General features: G+C 43.8%; 2 protein-coding genes and 1 long non-coding RNA gene across 3 annotated transcripts in view; 1 reads left to right on the plus strand and 2 right to left on the minus strand.

Annotated features, from left to right (window-relative positions):
• LOC145409461 (uncharacterized) overlaps positions 1-17,500 on the minus strand; it is a 142,137-nt gene that overhangs the window by 36,405 nt on the left and 88,232 nt on the right. The window lies entirely within an intron of this gene.
• On the plus strand, positions 2,726-8,709 carry LOC145409412 (marginal zone B- and B1-cell-specific protein-like). Its single transcript, XM_080279870.1, has 5 exons — positions 2,726-2,870; positions 4,062-4,171; positions 5,081-5,191; positions 6,556-6,657; positions 8,595-8,709. The coding sequence occupies exons 1-5, from the start codon at positions 2,733-2,735 to the stop codon at positions 8,707-8,709; spliced, it is 576 nt and encodes a 191-aa protein (XP_080135996.1). The 5' UTR covers positions 2,726-2,732.
• Positions 13,324-17,500, minus strand: part of LOC145409555 (NPC intracellular cholesterol transporter 2 homolog a-like) — an 8,066-nt gene continuing 3,889 nt past the window's right edge. Inside the window, exons 2-4 of the mRNA XM_080279944.1 lie at positions 17,044-17,160; positions 15,069-15,253; positions 13,324-13,764 (exon numbers count right to left, since the gene is read on the minus strand). Of these exons, the coding sequence (XP_080136070.1) occupies positions 13,675-13,764; positions 15,069-15,253; positions 17,044-17,160 (392 nt within the window). The 3' untranslated portion in view covers positions 13,324-13,674. The remainder of the gene's footprint in view (positions 13,765-15,068; positions 15,254-17,043; positions 17,161-17,500) is intronic.

Here is a 17,500-nt window from a genome sequence, read left to right on the forward strand (position 1 = left end):
GCTATGTAAACAGAATCCATACTCTTCCAATATCATCTTATCGTGACATTACACGTATGGGGAAGTTTGGGTGGGTGTAGAGGTGTATGGTGATGTGTAGGTGTGGCGAGGTGGTGATGTGTAGGTGTAAAGATGGGGAATACACACACACACACACACACACACACACACACACACACACACACACACACACACACACACACACACACACACATGGGGAGATGGTGGTTGGTGATGTGTATGTGATGTGTAAAGATGGGGAATACACACACACACACACACACACACACACACACACATGGCGAGATGGTGGGTGTTGATTTGTATGTGATGTGTAAAGATGGCATACACACACACACACACACACACACACACACACTGGTTTGATACGGTGGAGAAAGGATGAGAGACTGAGCAGGAGAGTGTATGTCGTGATGCTGGAGGGGGAGACCAAGGATGAGATGGAGAGATGGAGTGGAGAGGATGGAGAATGAGAGACTGACTAGGAGAGAGTGATTGAGGTGGAGGGGGAGGCTAAGGATGAGATGGAGGGATGGAGTGGAGAGGTGTATGAGGGAATGGGGCGAGTTGGAGAGAGGGCAGGTTGATGGTTGAGAGAGAGAGAGAGAAGAAAAGGGGAGAGGAGTGAGAAGGGAAGGGAGGTGACGAATGTTAAATCATATACACATAAATAAAAATCTATCATTATTATTATCATCATCATCATCATCATCATCATCATCATCATCACTTGACTACAAAGTTGCGACTCCGTTAAAGAAGCGCAAACAACAACAAACACTCATCACCATCACGACGCAAACCCATCGAAGGACAATATAAGAAAAACGCATGAAAATCCTCCCAAATCGAATTCAAATAATCAAAAACAATACCAAAAAGATATATTGACCCGCGAGGAGGAAGAGGGAGAAATTTTGAGGCTTAGAGAGAGGAAAAGGAGGAAATTTTGGGTGTCGTTCTGAAGTTTGAGGTGAAGTAAAGTCGCATTCCTTTTTGCCCCACCCTGAGCGTAATACCCGCTGCTAGGCTACTTATTCCTACGGTAGCATTTAAGGCAAGGTTTGGTTAGAGCAGATTAGGGTAACTTTGGTTAGGTTAGGATAGTGTAAATTTGGTTAGGTTAGGTTAGGTCAGTAAGGCGTAATAAGCAAAAAAGGAAATCACTCAGGAAAAGGTGTAGTAGTTTACTCACCTGGTTTACTCACCTGGTTGGCCTAGGCAGTCTGGCCGAACAGCCCCAAGTCCTAGACCAGGCCTTGCCACAGAGCTGTCAAGGAGTGTATGGTGTGTTGTTGATGTAGGTGATTGTGTGCAATGCAGTCTTGCATAATGTGCTTAATAGTATGGGGTGCTGTGTTGCAGATTGTGTGCAATGCAGTCTTGCATAATGTGCTTAATAGTATGGGGTGCTGTGTTGCATCCTGGACAGGCATCAGCGACGGAGTCATCCAGCCTCTTTTGGTAACTCAAGAGGGCTGGATGATGCCCACATCTCAGCCTGGCCAGGTGGACCCTGTCCTCACGAGGGAGATAGGATTCAGAAGGGTGGATATCAGGAGGCCGTGCATGCAGCTGTGTGTTGTCTTCAAGTGACTGAATGGAGCAGTGAGTGATCTGAGTATGGATATGCCTCTGGAAGCTGATCTGAGGTGGATGAGGGGGGAGAGATGACAGTATTTGTGTATGGTATCGTGTGCTGGGTGTTGTTTTGATGTTCCCTGGGGTGTGTGGATGTGCTGCCATGTAGTGTAGTGGATGTTGTGGGTTTGTGTGTGGATGTGCTGCCATGTAGTGTAGTGGATGGTGTGGGTTTGTGTGTGGATGTGCTGCCATGTAGTGTAGTGGATGTTGTGGGTTTGTGTGTGGATGTGCTGCCATGTAGTGTAGTGGATGGTGTGGGTTTGTGTGTGGATGTGCTGCCATGTAGTGTAGTGGATGGTGTGGGTTTGTGTGTGGATGTGCTGCCATGTAGTGTAGTGGATGTTGTGGGTTTGTGTGTGGATGTGCTGCCATGTAGTGTAGTGGATGGTGTGGGTTTGTGTGTGGATGTGCTGCCATGTAGTGTAGTGGATGTTGTTGTTTTGGTGTTCCTTGGTGTGGGTGGATGTGCTGCCATGTAGTGTAGTGTATGGTGTTGTTTTGATGTTCCTTGGTGTGGGTGGATGTGCTGCCATGTACTGTAGTGATGGTGTGGGTTTGTGGAGGCTGCAGCATGAATTTGTCTGCCTCTCATGTCTAGGTGATCCTTGACTTTGAGGACTTTGGTTTCTTGATGTAGGTGGTCTGTGGGTGTAGTAGCTGTGCAGCCTGTGATTATTTTTAGGGCCTTGTTCTGTATGTTCAGTAGAGTGTTGTAGTGTGTTTTGGTGGGGTTAGAAGCTCAGGCTGGGCTTGCATAATTCATCACTGAACGAATGTATTGTTTGTATACTGTGGTGGTGGTTTCATTATTGTGTCTGAATGTTGTATGGGCAAGTGACCTCAAAGCATTGAGTCTTGGTGTTAATTTATTTTTAATATTTGTGATGTGTTGTTTTAATGACATTGATGTACGTTACACCAAGGATTTTGTGTGTGTGTGTGTGTGTTTGTGTGTGTGAGATGATGATGATGAAGATGATGATGATGATGATGATGGTGGTGGTGGTGATAAAAATAATAATGATAATGATTTATTTATTTATGTTATTACAGGATAGCCAGCGGTAATGAAGCACATATGGGTCCTGGTGCTAATCCCCCTGTGTGTGGGTGTTAAGGAAGATGTGGATGGGGTGGACGATGATGATGCACCTGATTCTGAAGCCCAGTTGAAGTGCGATGCCTGTCAAGTGGTGGCTTATAAGGTAAGAATCAGATGCACTTCTTCATGACTAGTGCAGACAATTTCTAGTTTTAATGGTCATGTGTTTGGGGGAGGGGGAGGCCAAGGATGAGATGGAGGGATGGAGTGGAGAGGTATATGAGAGAAGGGGATGTGAGCTGGGGAGAGGGCACTGATATGGCAGGGGACAGGGCGACATGGAGGGGATTTGTTTGTGGCCACCCCGTACGGGATTAAGGCGTCTGGCAATAGATAGATAGATAGTGTTTGAGTGAGGCATAATAATTTCCTTATCATTGCTTTAAGTTTAATGTCAGATACTTTGGTGCACTTCTTCATGACTAGCATACATGAATTCTTGTTTTAATAGCTATGTTTTTGTCTGTCTGTCTCTAGCCAGACGCCATAATCCGGTAAGGAGTGGCTGTTTGTCTTTGAGTTAGTTGTTTTACGGGGAGGGGCACTAACCCTCCGCCAATCCACTTGTTGAGACGTAGGGAGCACGTATGGTTTGGTTATATGGTTACCACCCAGCGTTGTAAATGGTTTCCTGGCTTACAGGAAACCATTAGGCATGTCACTCAATGTAAAGCCACCTGTAAAGGAAAGAAAAGCAATAAGAAGTGACAGGAAAGATGGGAGAAATAGGAAGAGAGGAGGACAGGCACAGAAAAAGAATGATAAAGGTGAAGGAAGAAGTAGGCAGCACTACATCAAGTGAGTGGATGATGGTGAGAAACAGGAAGAGAGGAGGACAGGCACAGAAAAAGAATGATAAAGGTGAAGGAAGAAGTAGGCAGCACTACATCAAGTGAGTGGATGATGGTGAGAAATAGGAAGAGAGGAGGACAGACACAGAAAAAGAATGATAAAGGTGAAGGAAGAAGTAGGCAGCACTACATCAAGTGAGTGGATGATGGTGAGAAATAGGAAGAGAGGAGGACAGGCACAGAAAAAGAATGATAAAGGTGAAGGAAGAAGTAGGCAGCACTACATCAAGTGAGTGGATGATGGTGAGAAATAGGAAGAGAGGAGGACAGGCACAGAAAAAGAATGATAAAGGTGAAGGAAGAAGTAGGCAGCACTACATGCAGTGAGTGGATTATTGTTTTTATTATTCTTATACTCTTCATGGGGCAACGTAGGATTAGATGATGAATGAATGAAAATTATTATTATTATTATTATTATTATTATTATTATTATTTTTCAGTTTGGTGAAGCATTTGTCGAACTGAAGAACGAAATGAAAGACGGCGAAACTCCACCAGATGAGGATATTGTCAGTGTTGCCGAGAGCGTGTGTGATGATATGTGGACTGGGTAGGTATTGGCACTCTCAGGCGCCTCCAACTCTCTCTCGCTGTCATATATGATTGTAGAGTCGTATTGACCATTAGGGGGTCAATAGTAAGAGATATGGTAGTGGAAATTGGTGGAGAGAGAGAGAGAGAGAGTAGGTGTGGGTATGGTTTTGTGTGTGTTTACTTAGTTGTGATATACAGGAAATGAGCTACGCTTGTTGGGTCCCGTCTCTGTTTCTCAGTAAGTCAAATTTTGCTTTAAACTCGTTTAAGTTTTTAGACTGGATGATCTCTTTGTCCAGGCTGTTCCACACGTCTATACATCTATAAGGAAAACTATATTTCTTGATATCCTTCAAGCAGCATGGCTTCTTGAGTTTCATTCCATGTTACTCACCTATCCCATACAAACAGATCTTCTCTGTCATTTATTATCTACTCCCATCATGATCCTGAACACTGCAGTCATGTCGCCACTCTCTCTCCTTTCCTCTGAGGCAAGCAGATCTAGTTTTTCCAGCCTTTCCCTTTATGACAGATCTGCCTGGCTAGGGACCATCTTGGTTGCTGTTCTTTGTATTCTCTCAATCTTGTTTATGGTATATCTTTCTTTTTGTGGGGACACCACACTACTGCTGCATATTCCACCCTGTGTGTGTGTGTAATATTGTTAGTATGGTTGAGAGAAAGAGAGTAGGTGTGTGTGTGTGTGTGTGTGTGTGTGTGTGTGTGTGAGAGAGAGAGAGAGAGAGAGAGAGAGGAGACTTGTTTTAGTACTGGTAATAATAACAATAGTAATAGAAGTAGTAGTAGTAATGATGATGATAGTGATGATGATGATGTGCTTTGATGATTATAATGATGAGTGGCAGCAATAATAAAAATAAAAATAATAATAATAACAATAATAATAATAATAATGTTTCAGCTATGGAGTCACTATGGTAGAAGGAGAAGAGAGGCTGAGTGGCCCGGGTACAGACTATAAGATGCCTGCTAAGGGTGATGATGGTGATGATGGCAATCTTTGGTCGCATAGGTAAGCTAATCCTTTACCTGATGCCTTGTACCCCTATATCCCATACACCTTCACCTGTCACCACTTATGCACTAATACCAACCATCCTCACACCCCTTTCCATGGTCGGTCAGTCTGTTTCTCTATACCCAGACACCATAATCCCATAAGGGGTGGTCACAGACAAATCCCCCCCATGTTGCCCTGTCCCCCGCCATTTTACTCCCCTGCCCTCTCTCATATACATCTCCACTCCATCCCTGCATCTCATCCTTAGCCTCCCAGTCCCCCTTCCCACCTCCTCCTTACTCACATACACTCCCCTAGTCAGTCTCTCACTCTTCATCCTCTCCACTTGGCCAAAACATCTCACTGTATTTCTCTTAACGCTTTCTATCACATCCACATCCACACCACAACGCTTCTTCACTTCCTCATTTGTCAGTCTGTCTCTCCAGGTAACTCCACATGAAGACATATACATACATACAGTTATATGCACATACATACACGTACACATCTACATCCACAACAACGCACCTTCAGTTTCTGTCACATCCACACCACGACTCTCCTTCACATCCTCTTTTGTTAGTCTGTCTCTCCATGTCACTCCACATGCTCCTCTTAAATAACTCATTTCCACTGCTCTCACTCTTGACTTGTGTCCCTCCAACAAGGTCCAAGCTTCACTTCCATACATTAGAGTTGGTATCACAATACTGTCATGTAGTAACTTTTTCACTTCCATGCTCACTTCCCTGTTTCTTATCACTGCTTTCAAGGAACCAGCAACCTTTCTTCCTTGTTGCACCCTTTCAAGCACTTCATCCTCCAAACTTCCATCCTTACTCATCACACTACCCAAGTACTTTAACACACTGAAATGATATTGATTTATGTATGGAGAGGAAGGAAGGACTGGGAAGAGGATATTCGCAGGCTCAAACGTACAGAAATGACAATGATTAGGTGGATGTGTAGTGCGTCCTTGAATGTGAGGCCTGGGGGGGCTGGGTTTACGATGGAAGAGTTGAGAGGATGGATGGGACTGGAGTTTATTGGTGTTGTGATGAGGAGGGGTAGATTGAGATGGTTTGGGCATGTGGAGAGGATGGAGGATGACAACTGGGTGTGGAGGGTGAGAGGTGTGAACACTGAGATAGGGTTGAGAGAGGCATTCCCAAAAAGATGTGGGACGAGGTCAAAGCATGTGACCTCAGGGATAAGGGACTGAATAGGGAGGCTGCCAGAGATCAAGCAGCATGGAGAGCTGCCATTAGGTGACCAAGACTGATGGATGCAAGGACTTTGGAGCTCTTATAAATGATATGATGAATGATGATGATGATAATAATGATGATGATTCTCTCTCTCTCTTTCAGACTTCAAGATATGTGTGATGAATTTTTGGGTGAGGTTACAGATGAAAAAATATTGTATCACACCTGGGCTAGCGGCAACTCCCTCGAAGAATTCTTATGCAGGTAAGAGGGTGTTGGGATTCCGGGAGATTGTGTGGGGGGTGAGTGAGGGTGTGGCCCAGTGATTTAGGTGAGTTTCATTTCTCTCTGTCTGTCTCTTGGATGTTGATGGTGATGACTTTAAAGAAGATAGTAGTAGTAGTAGTAGTAGCACAGGGAGTCCCCGATATACAAAGTCCCAATATATGAAAATTTGAAGGTATGAAAATGAAAAATAGGACAAATTCACCTATACAAAAGGCATATGCTTCGGTGGTACAAAAACCACTACAAGAAAGTGATTTAAATTTGATGCGTGACTGATGGCAGTACAACAATCGTGTATGGCGAGGCAGGCAACTACCTCCGCTTCGTCCCAGTGTGTTCCCACTCCCCAGCTGCGTAATGCATGCCTTCTGTACTCCGAGACTCTTTCGTATCTTGCATCGTGCCACCCAAGCATCCTTCACCTTCATCATCACCATCTGTGGAGGCTCTCAAGAAGCAGGAACACCAGACCCTGACGCTGGAGCACAAGCTGGAAATTACCAAGAGGCACGAGGAAGGCCAGGACGTGAGATTGGGCCTCACCTGTATATACACCCAAACCTCGATTTAAGGGACCTCCATTTAAGGGATTTTGGATTTAAGGGACTCCATATTCTACCTGACAAACAGACAAGACCATTCGAAAATGATACGTAATGTCTTGGTCACACACATTAATATGTTTCTTTATACAGTACCTGTAAAATATTATTCATAATCATATAAATGAATAAGTGAAACAATCATTGCATTTCATAATAAGACTGTCTCTATATGTGGTAAAACAATGAATATTTTCAAGTAAGGGGCATTGTCAAGTAAGGGACATTGTCAAGTAAGGGACAAGTTGATTCCCCATTTAGTCCCTTAAATCAAGGTTTGAGTGTACTGTTTTCTGTTTTATACTCAGTACTTTGATAAATAAACAACTGCTTAAATTCATATAGCTTTTATTAACATTTCTTCCTTCCTTCCTTCTCCCCTTGTTTCCTTCCTTCCTTCTCTTTTTGTGTCCTTCCTTCCTTCTTTCCTTGCTTCCTTCCTTTCCTCCCTTCTTTGCTCCTTTCTTCCTCTTTTTCTTCCATTCATTCGTTGTGTTGTCTCGTATCCCTTCCTCTCTCTTTCCTTCCCTCCTTCCATCCTTCCTTCCTTCATTTCTTCCTTCCTTCTATCCTTCCTTCCTTCCATTCTCTCTCCCTCCCTTTTCTTCCTTCCATCATCCCTTCTTTGCCTGGAAAGCATCTCCTCATATCCCTAACTTTCTTATGGGGAAAAATGCATCAGTATACGAAAGATTGATATACGAAAGATTTTAAAGGTACCTACCCCTTCGTTTATCGGGGACTCCCTGTAGTGGTAGAAGCAGCAGTAGTAGTAATGGTAATAATAGTAGTAGCAGTTGTAGTAGTAGTAGTAATAATAGTAGTGTTAGTAATATTTACAAAGATGCTATGGCTGTACATCCTCTCCATAGCACTTCTTTGTGACTAGCATCATACTGTATTCTAGTATTAATGTTACCAAGCCTTAACAACCCAATTAGTTCAGTGTAAGTACCATGTCGTTAAGGGCAGTCTGTACACAATTATTTAACCCTTTTTCTGTACTCCTTTTAAATAACCCTTTCTCTGTCTGTCTATCTATCGGTTGCCAGACGCCTTAATCCCATACGGGGTGGCCACAAACAAATCGCCTCCACGTCACCCTGTCTCCATTTCTCTGAACACATTTTAGTCAACCCTTTCTCTGTACACGCGTGACCCTTTCTGTCTATCTATCTATCTATTGCCAGACACCTTAATCCCATACGGGGTGACCACAAACAAATCGCCTCCACGTCACCCTGTCTCCCTTTCTCTGTACACATTTTAGTTAACCCTTTCTCTGTACATGTATTATTAACCCTTTCACAGAGGCGAGGGGACATTTGCCGCGTGTGTGGTGGATGATTGGGGTCCCTGGCCGGGCGGTGATTACGATGACTACGAAGATGTGGCTGATTTTGACTACGTTCACGATGAGTTTTGATGCGGCACTTTGACCTCAAGGATGCGTCTTGTGTACGTGTAGATTCTCTCTCTCTCTCTTCTCTCGTTTTACACAACTTCCTTCATCTTTGCATCAAACGCACTCATACGCTGACAAGGAGCCTTCATACACACACACACACACACACACACACACATCCAGAATAATACACACAACTAAAATTCACACACATACACAGAACTTCCTTACACACACACACACACACACACACACACACACACATCCAGAATAATACACACAACTAAAATTCACACACACACACACACACACACACACACACACACACACACACACACACACACACACACACACACACACACACACACACACACACTCGACTAAAATTCACACACATACACAGAACTTCCACACACACACACACACACACACACAGGGGGCACAGGTTCCCCACACATATGTCCTGTACTGCACCTGTAGGACGGCCGCACAGCAACACCTCTTACGTGTGGTTGATGGGTCTGCTCAGCCAAACAGACGAGGGCCAAAACAACATCAACAACACTAACCCAAAGATCATTAATCATTATATAGCGTTTTTTTAATTCAAAGTTTGTATAGTGTCCTCTTCCTTCCTTCCTTCTTTCCTTCCTTCTTTCCTTTCTTTCTTTCTTTCTTTCTCCTTCCTTCCTTCCTTCCTATCTTTCTTTCTTCCTTCCTTCCTTCCTTCCTTCTTTCCTTCCTTCCTTCCTTCTTTCCTTCCTTCCTTCCTTCCTTCCATTTTGTCATGTCAGACTAGATTACTAACCCTTCCTTCCACTTCCTTCCTCTCTCTCTTATTCTCTCCTTCCTTCCTTCCTTCATTCTTTCCCCTCTCCTTTTTCTTCTTGTCTTCCTTCTTTCCTCTCTCCCTCTCTCCCTCATTCCTCCCTCTTTCCAGTATCCCTCTGTCTTTCCTCTCTCTCTCTCTCCCTCATTCTTCCCTCTTTCCTTCCTCCCTTTCTCCCTCATTCCTCCCTCTTTCCTTCCTCCCTTTCTCCCTCATTCCTCCCTCTCCAGTATTCCTCCCTCTTTCCTTCCTCCCTCTCTCCCTCATTCCTCCCTCTTTCCTTCCTCCCTCTCTCCCTCATTCCTCCCTCCCTTTCTCCCTCATTCCTCCCTCTCGAGTATCCCTCCCTCTTTCCTTCCTCCCTGTCACTCATTCCTCCCTCTTTCCTTCCTTCCCTCCTCTTTTTCTCATTCCTTCATCCATACCTCATCCCTCTCTCATCCTTCTAGCCTCTCTCCCTCCTTCCCTCCCTCGCTCCCTCTCTCCCTCCCTCCCTCACAGTCAACCCAATCATTCCATCTTTTTCACCACATTCAGTTGCCAATTATTTTTTGTACTTTGAGTAGTAGTAATAATATGGGTTAGGATTTCAGTACCATTATGCATCTTTCCTTCCTTCCTTCCATCTCTCCTTCCTTCGCTTCTCCTTCCTTCCTTCTCTCCTTCCTTTCTTCCCTCCTTCCTTCCTTCCTTCCCTCCTTTCTTCCTCTCTTCTTCTTCCATTCATTCTTTGTGTTTTCTCGCATTCCTTCCTCTCCCTCCCTCCCTTCCTTCCTTCCTTCCTTCCTTCCTTCCTTCCTTCCTTCCTCCCTCCCTCCCTCCCCCCCTCCCTCCCCCCCCTCCCTCCATCATTCCTTCTTTGCTTTCTCTCCACTGTTAATCTCTACCTCCTTATTTTCTATCTATCAGTTATTGCCTATCTACTATCAATATCTATCAATTTATCTATTTATACAGTATATCTATTTCTTATCTGTATCCTTTAATCTATCAGACTATCTATCTATCAACTCTGGAACTGTCTCCCTCTGTCTGTATTTCCTGCTTCTTATGATCTCCAGTCTTTCAAACGCAGTGTGTCCAGGCATCTCGAAATGAATGGATCTTGAATTTGGCTCTCTCTTGTATTTTGTTTTTCTCTTGGAGGGAACTGTTACTGCGGGCTCATGGCCTTTGGTTCCTTCTTCCTCTCATTAAAAAAAAAAGTATCTATCTATCTATCTATCTATCTGTCGATCTATCTACAATGGTACTGAAAGAATCTCATCCTGTCTTTTGTAACAATAGATCTGATATTTGAATGTGTTAGATGGGGTTGCAACCATCCCCTCACCTGATGTAGTGCTGCCAGGTGACTCTCCACTAAGGCCTACATCCTCATCAGTTTTGGATACCCCCTAACACCTCTTCCTCAGTGATTTATTTTTGGATATGGCTGGTTAATATCCTGTCTATGTAGAGTTGGACAGTAAGGTGTAATAGGCAAAATAAATCACTTAGGAAAAGGTGCTAGGGAGTTTTATGCAGAGTATGGTGATATTGAAAGGATTTATGTAACACAGAAGAGGACGGTAAGGTGTAATAAACAAAATAAATCACTTAGGAAAAGGTGTTAGGGAGCTTTATGCAGAGTATGGTGATACTGGAAGGATTTATGTAACACAGAAGAGGACAGTAAGGTGTAATAACGAAATAAATCACTTAGGAAAAGGTGTTAGGGAGCTTTATGCAGAGTATGGTGATATTGGAAGGATTTATGTAACACAGAAGAGGACCGTAAGGTGTAATAAACAAAATAAATCACTTAGGAAAAGGTGTTAGGGAGCTTTATGCAGAGTATGGTGATATTGGAAGGATTTATGTAACACAGAAGAGGACAGTAAGGTGTAATAAACAAAATAAATCACTTAGGAAAAGGTGATAGGGAGCTTTATGCAGAGTATGGTGATATTGGAAGGATTTATGTAACACAGAAGAGGACAGTAAGGTGTAATAAACAAAATAAATCACTTAGGAAAAGGTGTTAGGGAGCTTTATGCAGAGTATGGTGATATTGGAAGGATTTATGTAACACAGAAGAGGACAGGAAGGTGCAATAAACATAATAAACCACTTAGGAAAAGGTGTTAGGATATGTGTGTGTGTGTGTGTGTGTGTGTGTGTGTGTGTGTGTGTGTGTGTGTGTGTGTGTGTGTAACAGAACCAAAGTCAGGGTCCATTCGAGATGCCCTACAGAAGCACCTACTTACTTTTGGTTGATGGGTCTGCTCAGGTTGACAGACTGGGGTTAAGTAGCTAAAGGAATGGCAACAAGGTACATCCCTCAACCTCCTCCCTATCCCCCGAAAGGACGATGGTGGATGTGGATGTGATAGGAAGCGTTAGGAGAAATACATTGAGGTGGTTTGGCCATGTGGAAAGGATGGAGAGTGAGAGACTAACAAGGAGAGTGTGTGTGAGTGAGGTGGAGTGGGGAGAAGGAGGGGGAGGCCAAGGATGAGGTGGAAGAGGGGAGAGAGGGAGGGGGAGGCCAAGGATGAGATGGAGGGATGGAGTGGAGAGGTATATGAGAGAGGGGGTTGTAAGCTGGGAAGGTGGGGATGGAGACTGAGAGACTGACAAGGAGAGTGTATATGAGTGAGATAGAGTGGGGAGGAGGAGGCCGAGGATGTGCTAGTACTACAACAATACTAGATTATAAAGTACTGAATCTATGTAGTGTATAAGTGTAGTTAAGATTTGTGTAGTTTGTAGTGATAATGTAAGTTTGTATAATAAATAATGTAATTGTATGTAGTGTTAGTCTTGCCCTCTCCTATCAGTGGTTTTGTAGTCATCATCATCATCATCACCACCACCATCACCATCATCATCATCATCATCATCATCATGAAGTGCTTGAAAGGGTACAGCAGGGAAGGAAGGTTGTTGGTTCACTGAAAGCGGTGATGAGAAATAGGGAGGTGAGTATGGAAAATGTGAGTACGTTTAAGTACTTGGGTAGTGTGATGAGTAAGGATGGAAGTTTAGAGGGTGAAGTGCTTGAAAGGGTACAGCAGGGAAGAAAGGTTGCTGGTTCCTTGAAAGCAGTGATAAGAAACAGGGAAGTGAGCATGGAAGTGAAAAAGTTACTACATGACAGTATTGTGATCCCTACCCTGACGTATGGAAGCGAGGCATGGACCTTGCAAGAGGGGAACAAGTCTAGAGTGAGAGCAGTGGAAATGAGTTATTTGAGAGGAGCCTGTGGAGTGACATGGAGAGACAGGCTGACAAATGAGGAAGTGAAGGAGCGTTGTGGTGTAGATGTGGCTGTGACAGGAAGCGTTAGGAGAAACACACTGAGGTGGTTTGGCCATGTGGAGAGGATGGAGAGTGAGAGGGTGTATGTAGGTGAAGTGGAGGGAGGGGGAGGCCAAGGATGAGGTGGAGGGGTGGAGTTGAGAGGTATATGAGGGAGGGGGAGGCCAAGGATGAGGTGGAGGGGTGGAGTTGAGAGGTATATGAGGGAGGGGGAAGTGAGTTGGGGGGAGGATAGTGTTAGGTTGGCCATGTGGAGAGGATGGAGAATGAGAGACTGACTAGGAGTGTGTGTGTGAGGGGGAGAGAGAGAGACTTTGTATAACTCTTTATTCAATATTATAATTGTTACATAGAGAATACAGACATATTTCACTAACACTGTTGAGAGAAAGAGAGAGACAGGCAGACAGACAGACAGAGGGAGGAAGGGAGAGAGAGAGAATGGAATGAGAGTAAAAGCTTATATGAGAGAGAGAGAGAGAGAGGGGGAGGGATGGAGAGAGAAAGAGAGAGAGAGAGAGAGGGAGGGATGGAGAGAGAAAGAGAAAGAATGGAATGTGAGAAAGCTGATATGAGAGAAAGAAAGAAAGAGAGGGAGAGAGAGTAAATAAATATATATAAATTGTAATGCCTATTTTCTGGTATGGGAGGCTTCTTAACACCCCTTCTCAAGTGATTTATTTTATGTCACCTCTTCATGGAGAAATTTCGAATCGGTAAGATAAATGAAAAGCATAATTTACAGACTAAGTCACTGAGGGAGAGGCGTTGAGAAGTCTCCTTGGTTTCTATTAAGCGAGGATGGTGGGAAATAACAGTACAGAATATTAGAATAAATCGCAAGAGGGCAGGCGTTAGGAATTTACGATCGTAGCAGGAAATTCGACACAGACCACCTTTGCTCCTGTGCTATCCTCCAATTCCAGCTTCACCCCCACGTCAATCTGTAGAATTATTATTATTATTATTATTATTATTATTATTATTATTATTATCATCTATCTATCTATTGTCAGACGCCATAATCCCGTAAGGGGTGGCCATTTGTCTCTGAGTTAGTTGTTTTACAGGGAGGGGCACTAACCCTCCACCAACCCACTTGTTGACACGTAGGCAGCACGTATGGTTTGGTTATATGGTTACCACCCAGCGTTGTAAATGGTTTCTTGGCTTACAGGAAACCATTTGGCTTGTCACTCAATGTAAAGCCACCTGTAAAGGAAAGCAAAGCAATAAGAAGTGACAGGAAAGATGGGAGAAATAGGAAGAGAGGAGGACAGGCACAGAAAAAGAATGATAAAGGCTAAGGAAGAAGTAGGCAGCACTACATCAAGTGAGTGGATGATGGTGAGAAATAGGAAGAGAGGAGGACAGGCACAGAAAAAGAATGATAAAGGCTAAGGAAGAAGTAGGTAGCACTACATCAAGTGAGTGGATGATGGTGAGAAATAGGAAGAGAGGAGGAGAGACAGAAAAATAATGATAAAGGTGAAGGAATTAGGCAGCACTACATCAAGTGAGTGGATGATGGCGAGAAATAGGAAGAGAGGAGGACAGGCACAGAAAAAGAATCATAAAGGTGAAGGAAGAAGTAGGCAGCACTACATCAAGTGAGTGGATGATGGTGAGAAATAGGAAGAGAGGAGGACAGGCACAGAAAAAGAATGATAAAGATGAAGGAAGAAGTAGGCAGCACTACATCAAGTGAGTGGATGATGCTCGCCACCACCTACCACCACCATCATCATTATTGCCATTATTATTATTATTATTATTATTATTATTATTATTATTATTATTATTATCATCATCATCATCTTATCCTTGGTCTCCCCCCTCCTCTTCCCCTCCACCTCACCCATACACTCCTTGTCAGTCTCTCATTCTCCATCCACTCCATTCCTTCGTCTCATCCTTGGTCTGCCTCTCCTCTCCCCCTCCACCTCACTCACTCTTCTAGTCAGTCTCACATCCACATCTACACCACAACGCTCCTTCACATCGTCATTTGTCTCTCTCTCTCTCCACATAACCACATGAAAACATACACATACATACACGTACACATCCACATACATACATACATATCCACATCCACACCACAGTTATATTAGTAGTAGTAGTGGTAGTAGTAGTAGTAATAGTAGTAGTACCACCACCACCGCTACTACACTACTCCTCCTCCTATCACCACCACCACCACTACCTTTACGACCACTACCTCTATTTCTACATCTATCGGACTCACCGTGGGGTAGATAGATAGGATAGGCAGCTTGAGGGTGTAGGTGTAGTGTGTGTTGGGCTGCAAGGGACACGGTATGCCAGAGTTGACACAGGCGTTGCTCTTCTCACGTAAGTTGAACGGAACACCGACGTTGAGGGGAGAGAGGACCCCTGACGCCCTGGCCTTGAGGCGCTGGATGTCCTCAGCTGAAAATTAGACACGTTATGAGTCTCTGTCTCTGTCTGTCTAACCCTCAAACTGTGTATCTATAAATCTAACTATCTGTCTATCTGTACACACCTGATGCCCTGGCTCTGAGGCGCTGGATGTCCTCAGCTGAAAGACACGTTATGAGTCTCTATCTCTGTCTGTCTGTCTAACCCTCAAACTGTCTATCTGTCTGTAAATCTATCTATCTATCTGTACACACCTGATGCCCTGGCTCTGAGGCGCTGGATGTCCTCAGCTGAAAGATAGACACATTATCTATTTGTCTATCTGTCTGTTTATCTATCAATCTATCTATCTGTCAATCTCTTATGTCTATCTATCCACCTCTCTGTCTATCTAACTATACATCTATCTGTTGACGTTGAATATATGTATGTATGTTTGTATGTACCGTACTGTATGTGTATATATAATGTACCGTATGTGTGCGTCAATCAATCATTTGCTTCAGGTCCCACCAACACTCCTCTTCCTCCTCTAGCAATCCACTCACATCCTGTATTAAACTGCCTTCTTTTCTGTATATGTGCCCCAGCCATTGCCTCGGCCTACCTCTGCCTCTTCTTCCTCTAGTAGTTCACTCACATCCTGTATTAAACTGCCTTCTTTTTTGTATATGTGCCCCAGCCATTCCCTCGGCCTACCTCTGCCTCTTCTTCCTCTAGCAGTCCACTCTGGCACATCCTGTATTAAACTGCCTTCTTTTCTGTATATGTGCCCCAGCCATTGCCTCGGCCTACCTCTGCCTCTTCTTCCTCTAGCAATCCACTCACATCCTGTATTAAACTACCTTCTTTTCTGTATATGTGCCCCAGCCACTTCCAGCGAGACAGTCTCACATATTCATTAACTGGTTCCACTCTCGTAATATCCTTTACTCTTGCATTTGTAACTCTGTCTTGCCACTTTACCCCAAGAATCCTCCTCAGTATTTTATTCTCAAATCCTAATACTTTCAGATCTGTTGCAATTGTACTGTACCAGGACTCATGCCCATAAATTCAAATTGGCCTAACCATGGACTTATAAATTTTCACTTTAGTATGTACCGAAAGCTTATTATGATTCCAAAAACATTTCAACGTTCCAACAGCTCGCCAGGCCTGTCTAATCCTCTCCTCAATCGTATGTATGGATATGTGTATGTATGTATGTATGTCTCGTATGTATGTATGTATATGTATGTATGTTTGTATTTATGTAGGTATGAAGGGCAGGATACACACACATACACACCCAGAGGAACTCAGTGGGGGTGAAGGGCTGTGTGTGTGTGTGTGTGTGTGTGTGTGTGTGAAGGTACTGGGGATGAAGGGCTGTGTGTGTGTGTGTGTGTGTGTGTACGTATGAAGGTACTGGGGATGAAGGGCTGTGTGTGTGTGTGTGTGTATATATATATGTATGTATGAAGGCACTGGGGATGAAGGGTTGTGTGTGTGTGTGTGTGTGTGTGTGTGTGTGTGTATGTATGAAGGTACTGGGGATGAAGGGCTGTGTGTGTGTGTGTGTGTATATGTATGTATGAAGGTACTGGGGATGAAGGTGTGTGTGTGTGTGTGTGTGTGTGTGTGTGTGTGTGTGTGTGTGTGTGTGTATGAAGGTACTAGGGATGAAGGGCTGTGTGTGTGTGTGTGTGTGTGTGTGTATGTATGAAGGTACTGGGGATGTAGGGCTGTGTGTGTGTGTGTGTGTGTGTGTGTATGTGTATGTATGAAGGTACTGTGTGTGTGTGTGTATGTATGTATGTACGTGTGTGTGTACTTACTGGGCGTGAAGGGTAGCTTGATGGTTACGTCTCTGTTCTTCACCAAGGTACATCTATCAACCCGACCATGGCAGGCGTTAATATCAACTTGGCTTAAGTCCACTACTGCCTTGCTGCCTGGAAGGAGAGAGAGAGATTAGCCTTCTATCTATCTGTCTATCTATCTATATTCATCTCTATCTATCTATCTGCCTGTTTATCTATCTATGCCTGGAGAGAGATTAGGCTTCTATCTATCTGTCTGTCTGTCTGTCTGTGGGTTATAGTCTTAGTGTTGATCTGCGTGTGAGAGAGAGAGAGAGAGAGAGAGAGAGAGAGAGAGAGAGAAAGATGTATAAATGAAAGGAGAAAAATGAAAGGATGTGTGTGTGTCTGTGTGTGTGTGAGAGAGAGAGAGTGTATACAGTATGTGTGTGTATTTGTAGTGTGTGTGTGTCTCTGTGTGTGTGTGTGAGAG

This window comes from Coenobita brevimanus, chromosome 9, assembly GCF_032717465.1.
Source record: "Coenobita brevimanus isolate Jiangsu-jjx chromosome 9, ASM3271746v2, whole genome shotgun sequence".
Classification (NCBI taxonomy): domain Eukaryota; kingdom Metazoa; phylum Arthropoda; class Malacostraca; order Decapoda; family Coenobitidae; genus Coenobita; species Coenobita brevimanus.

Bases quoted from the DNA above. Each gene is read 5' to 3' on its own strand.
- LOC145409412 (XM_080279870.1), top strand. From the start codon at position 2,733: ATGAAGCACATATGGGTCCTGGTGCTAATCCCCCTGTGTGTGGGTGTT. The intron at 2,871-4,061 runs GTAAGAATCAGA...ATTATTTTTCAG, and splicing joins GTCAAGTGGTGGCTTATAAG to TTTGGTGAAGCATTTGTCGA. The intron at 5,192-6,555 runs GTAAGCTAATCC...TCTCTCTTTCAG, and splicing joins GGCAATCTTTGGTCGCATAG to ACTTCAAGATATGTGTGATG.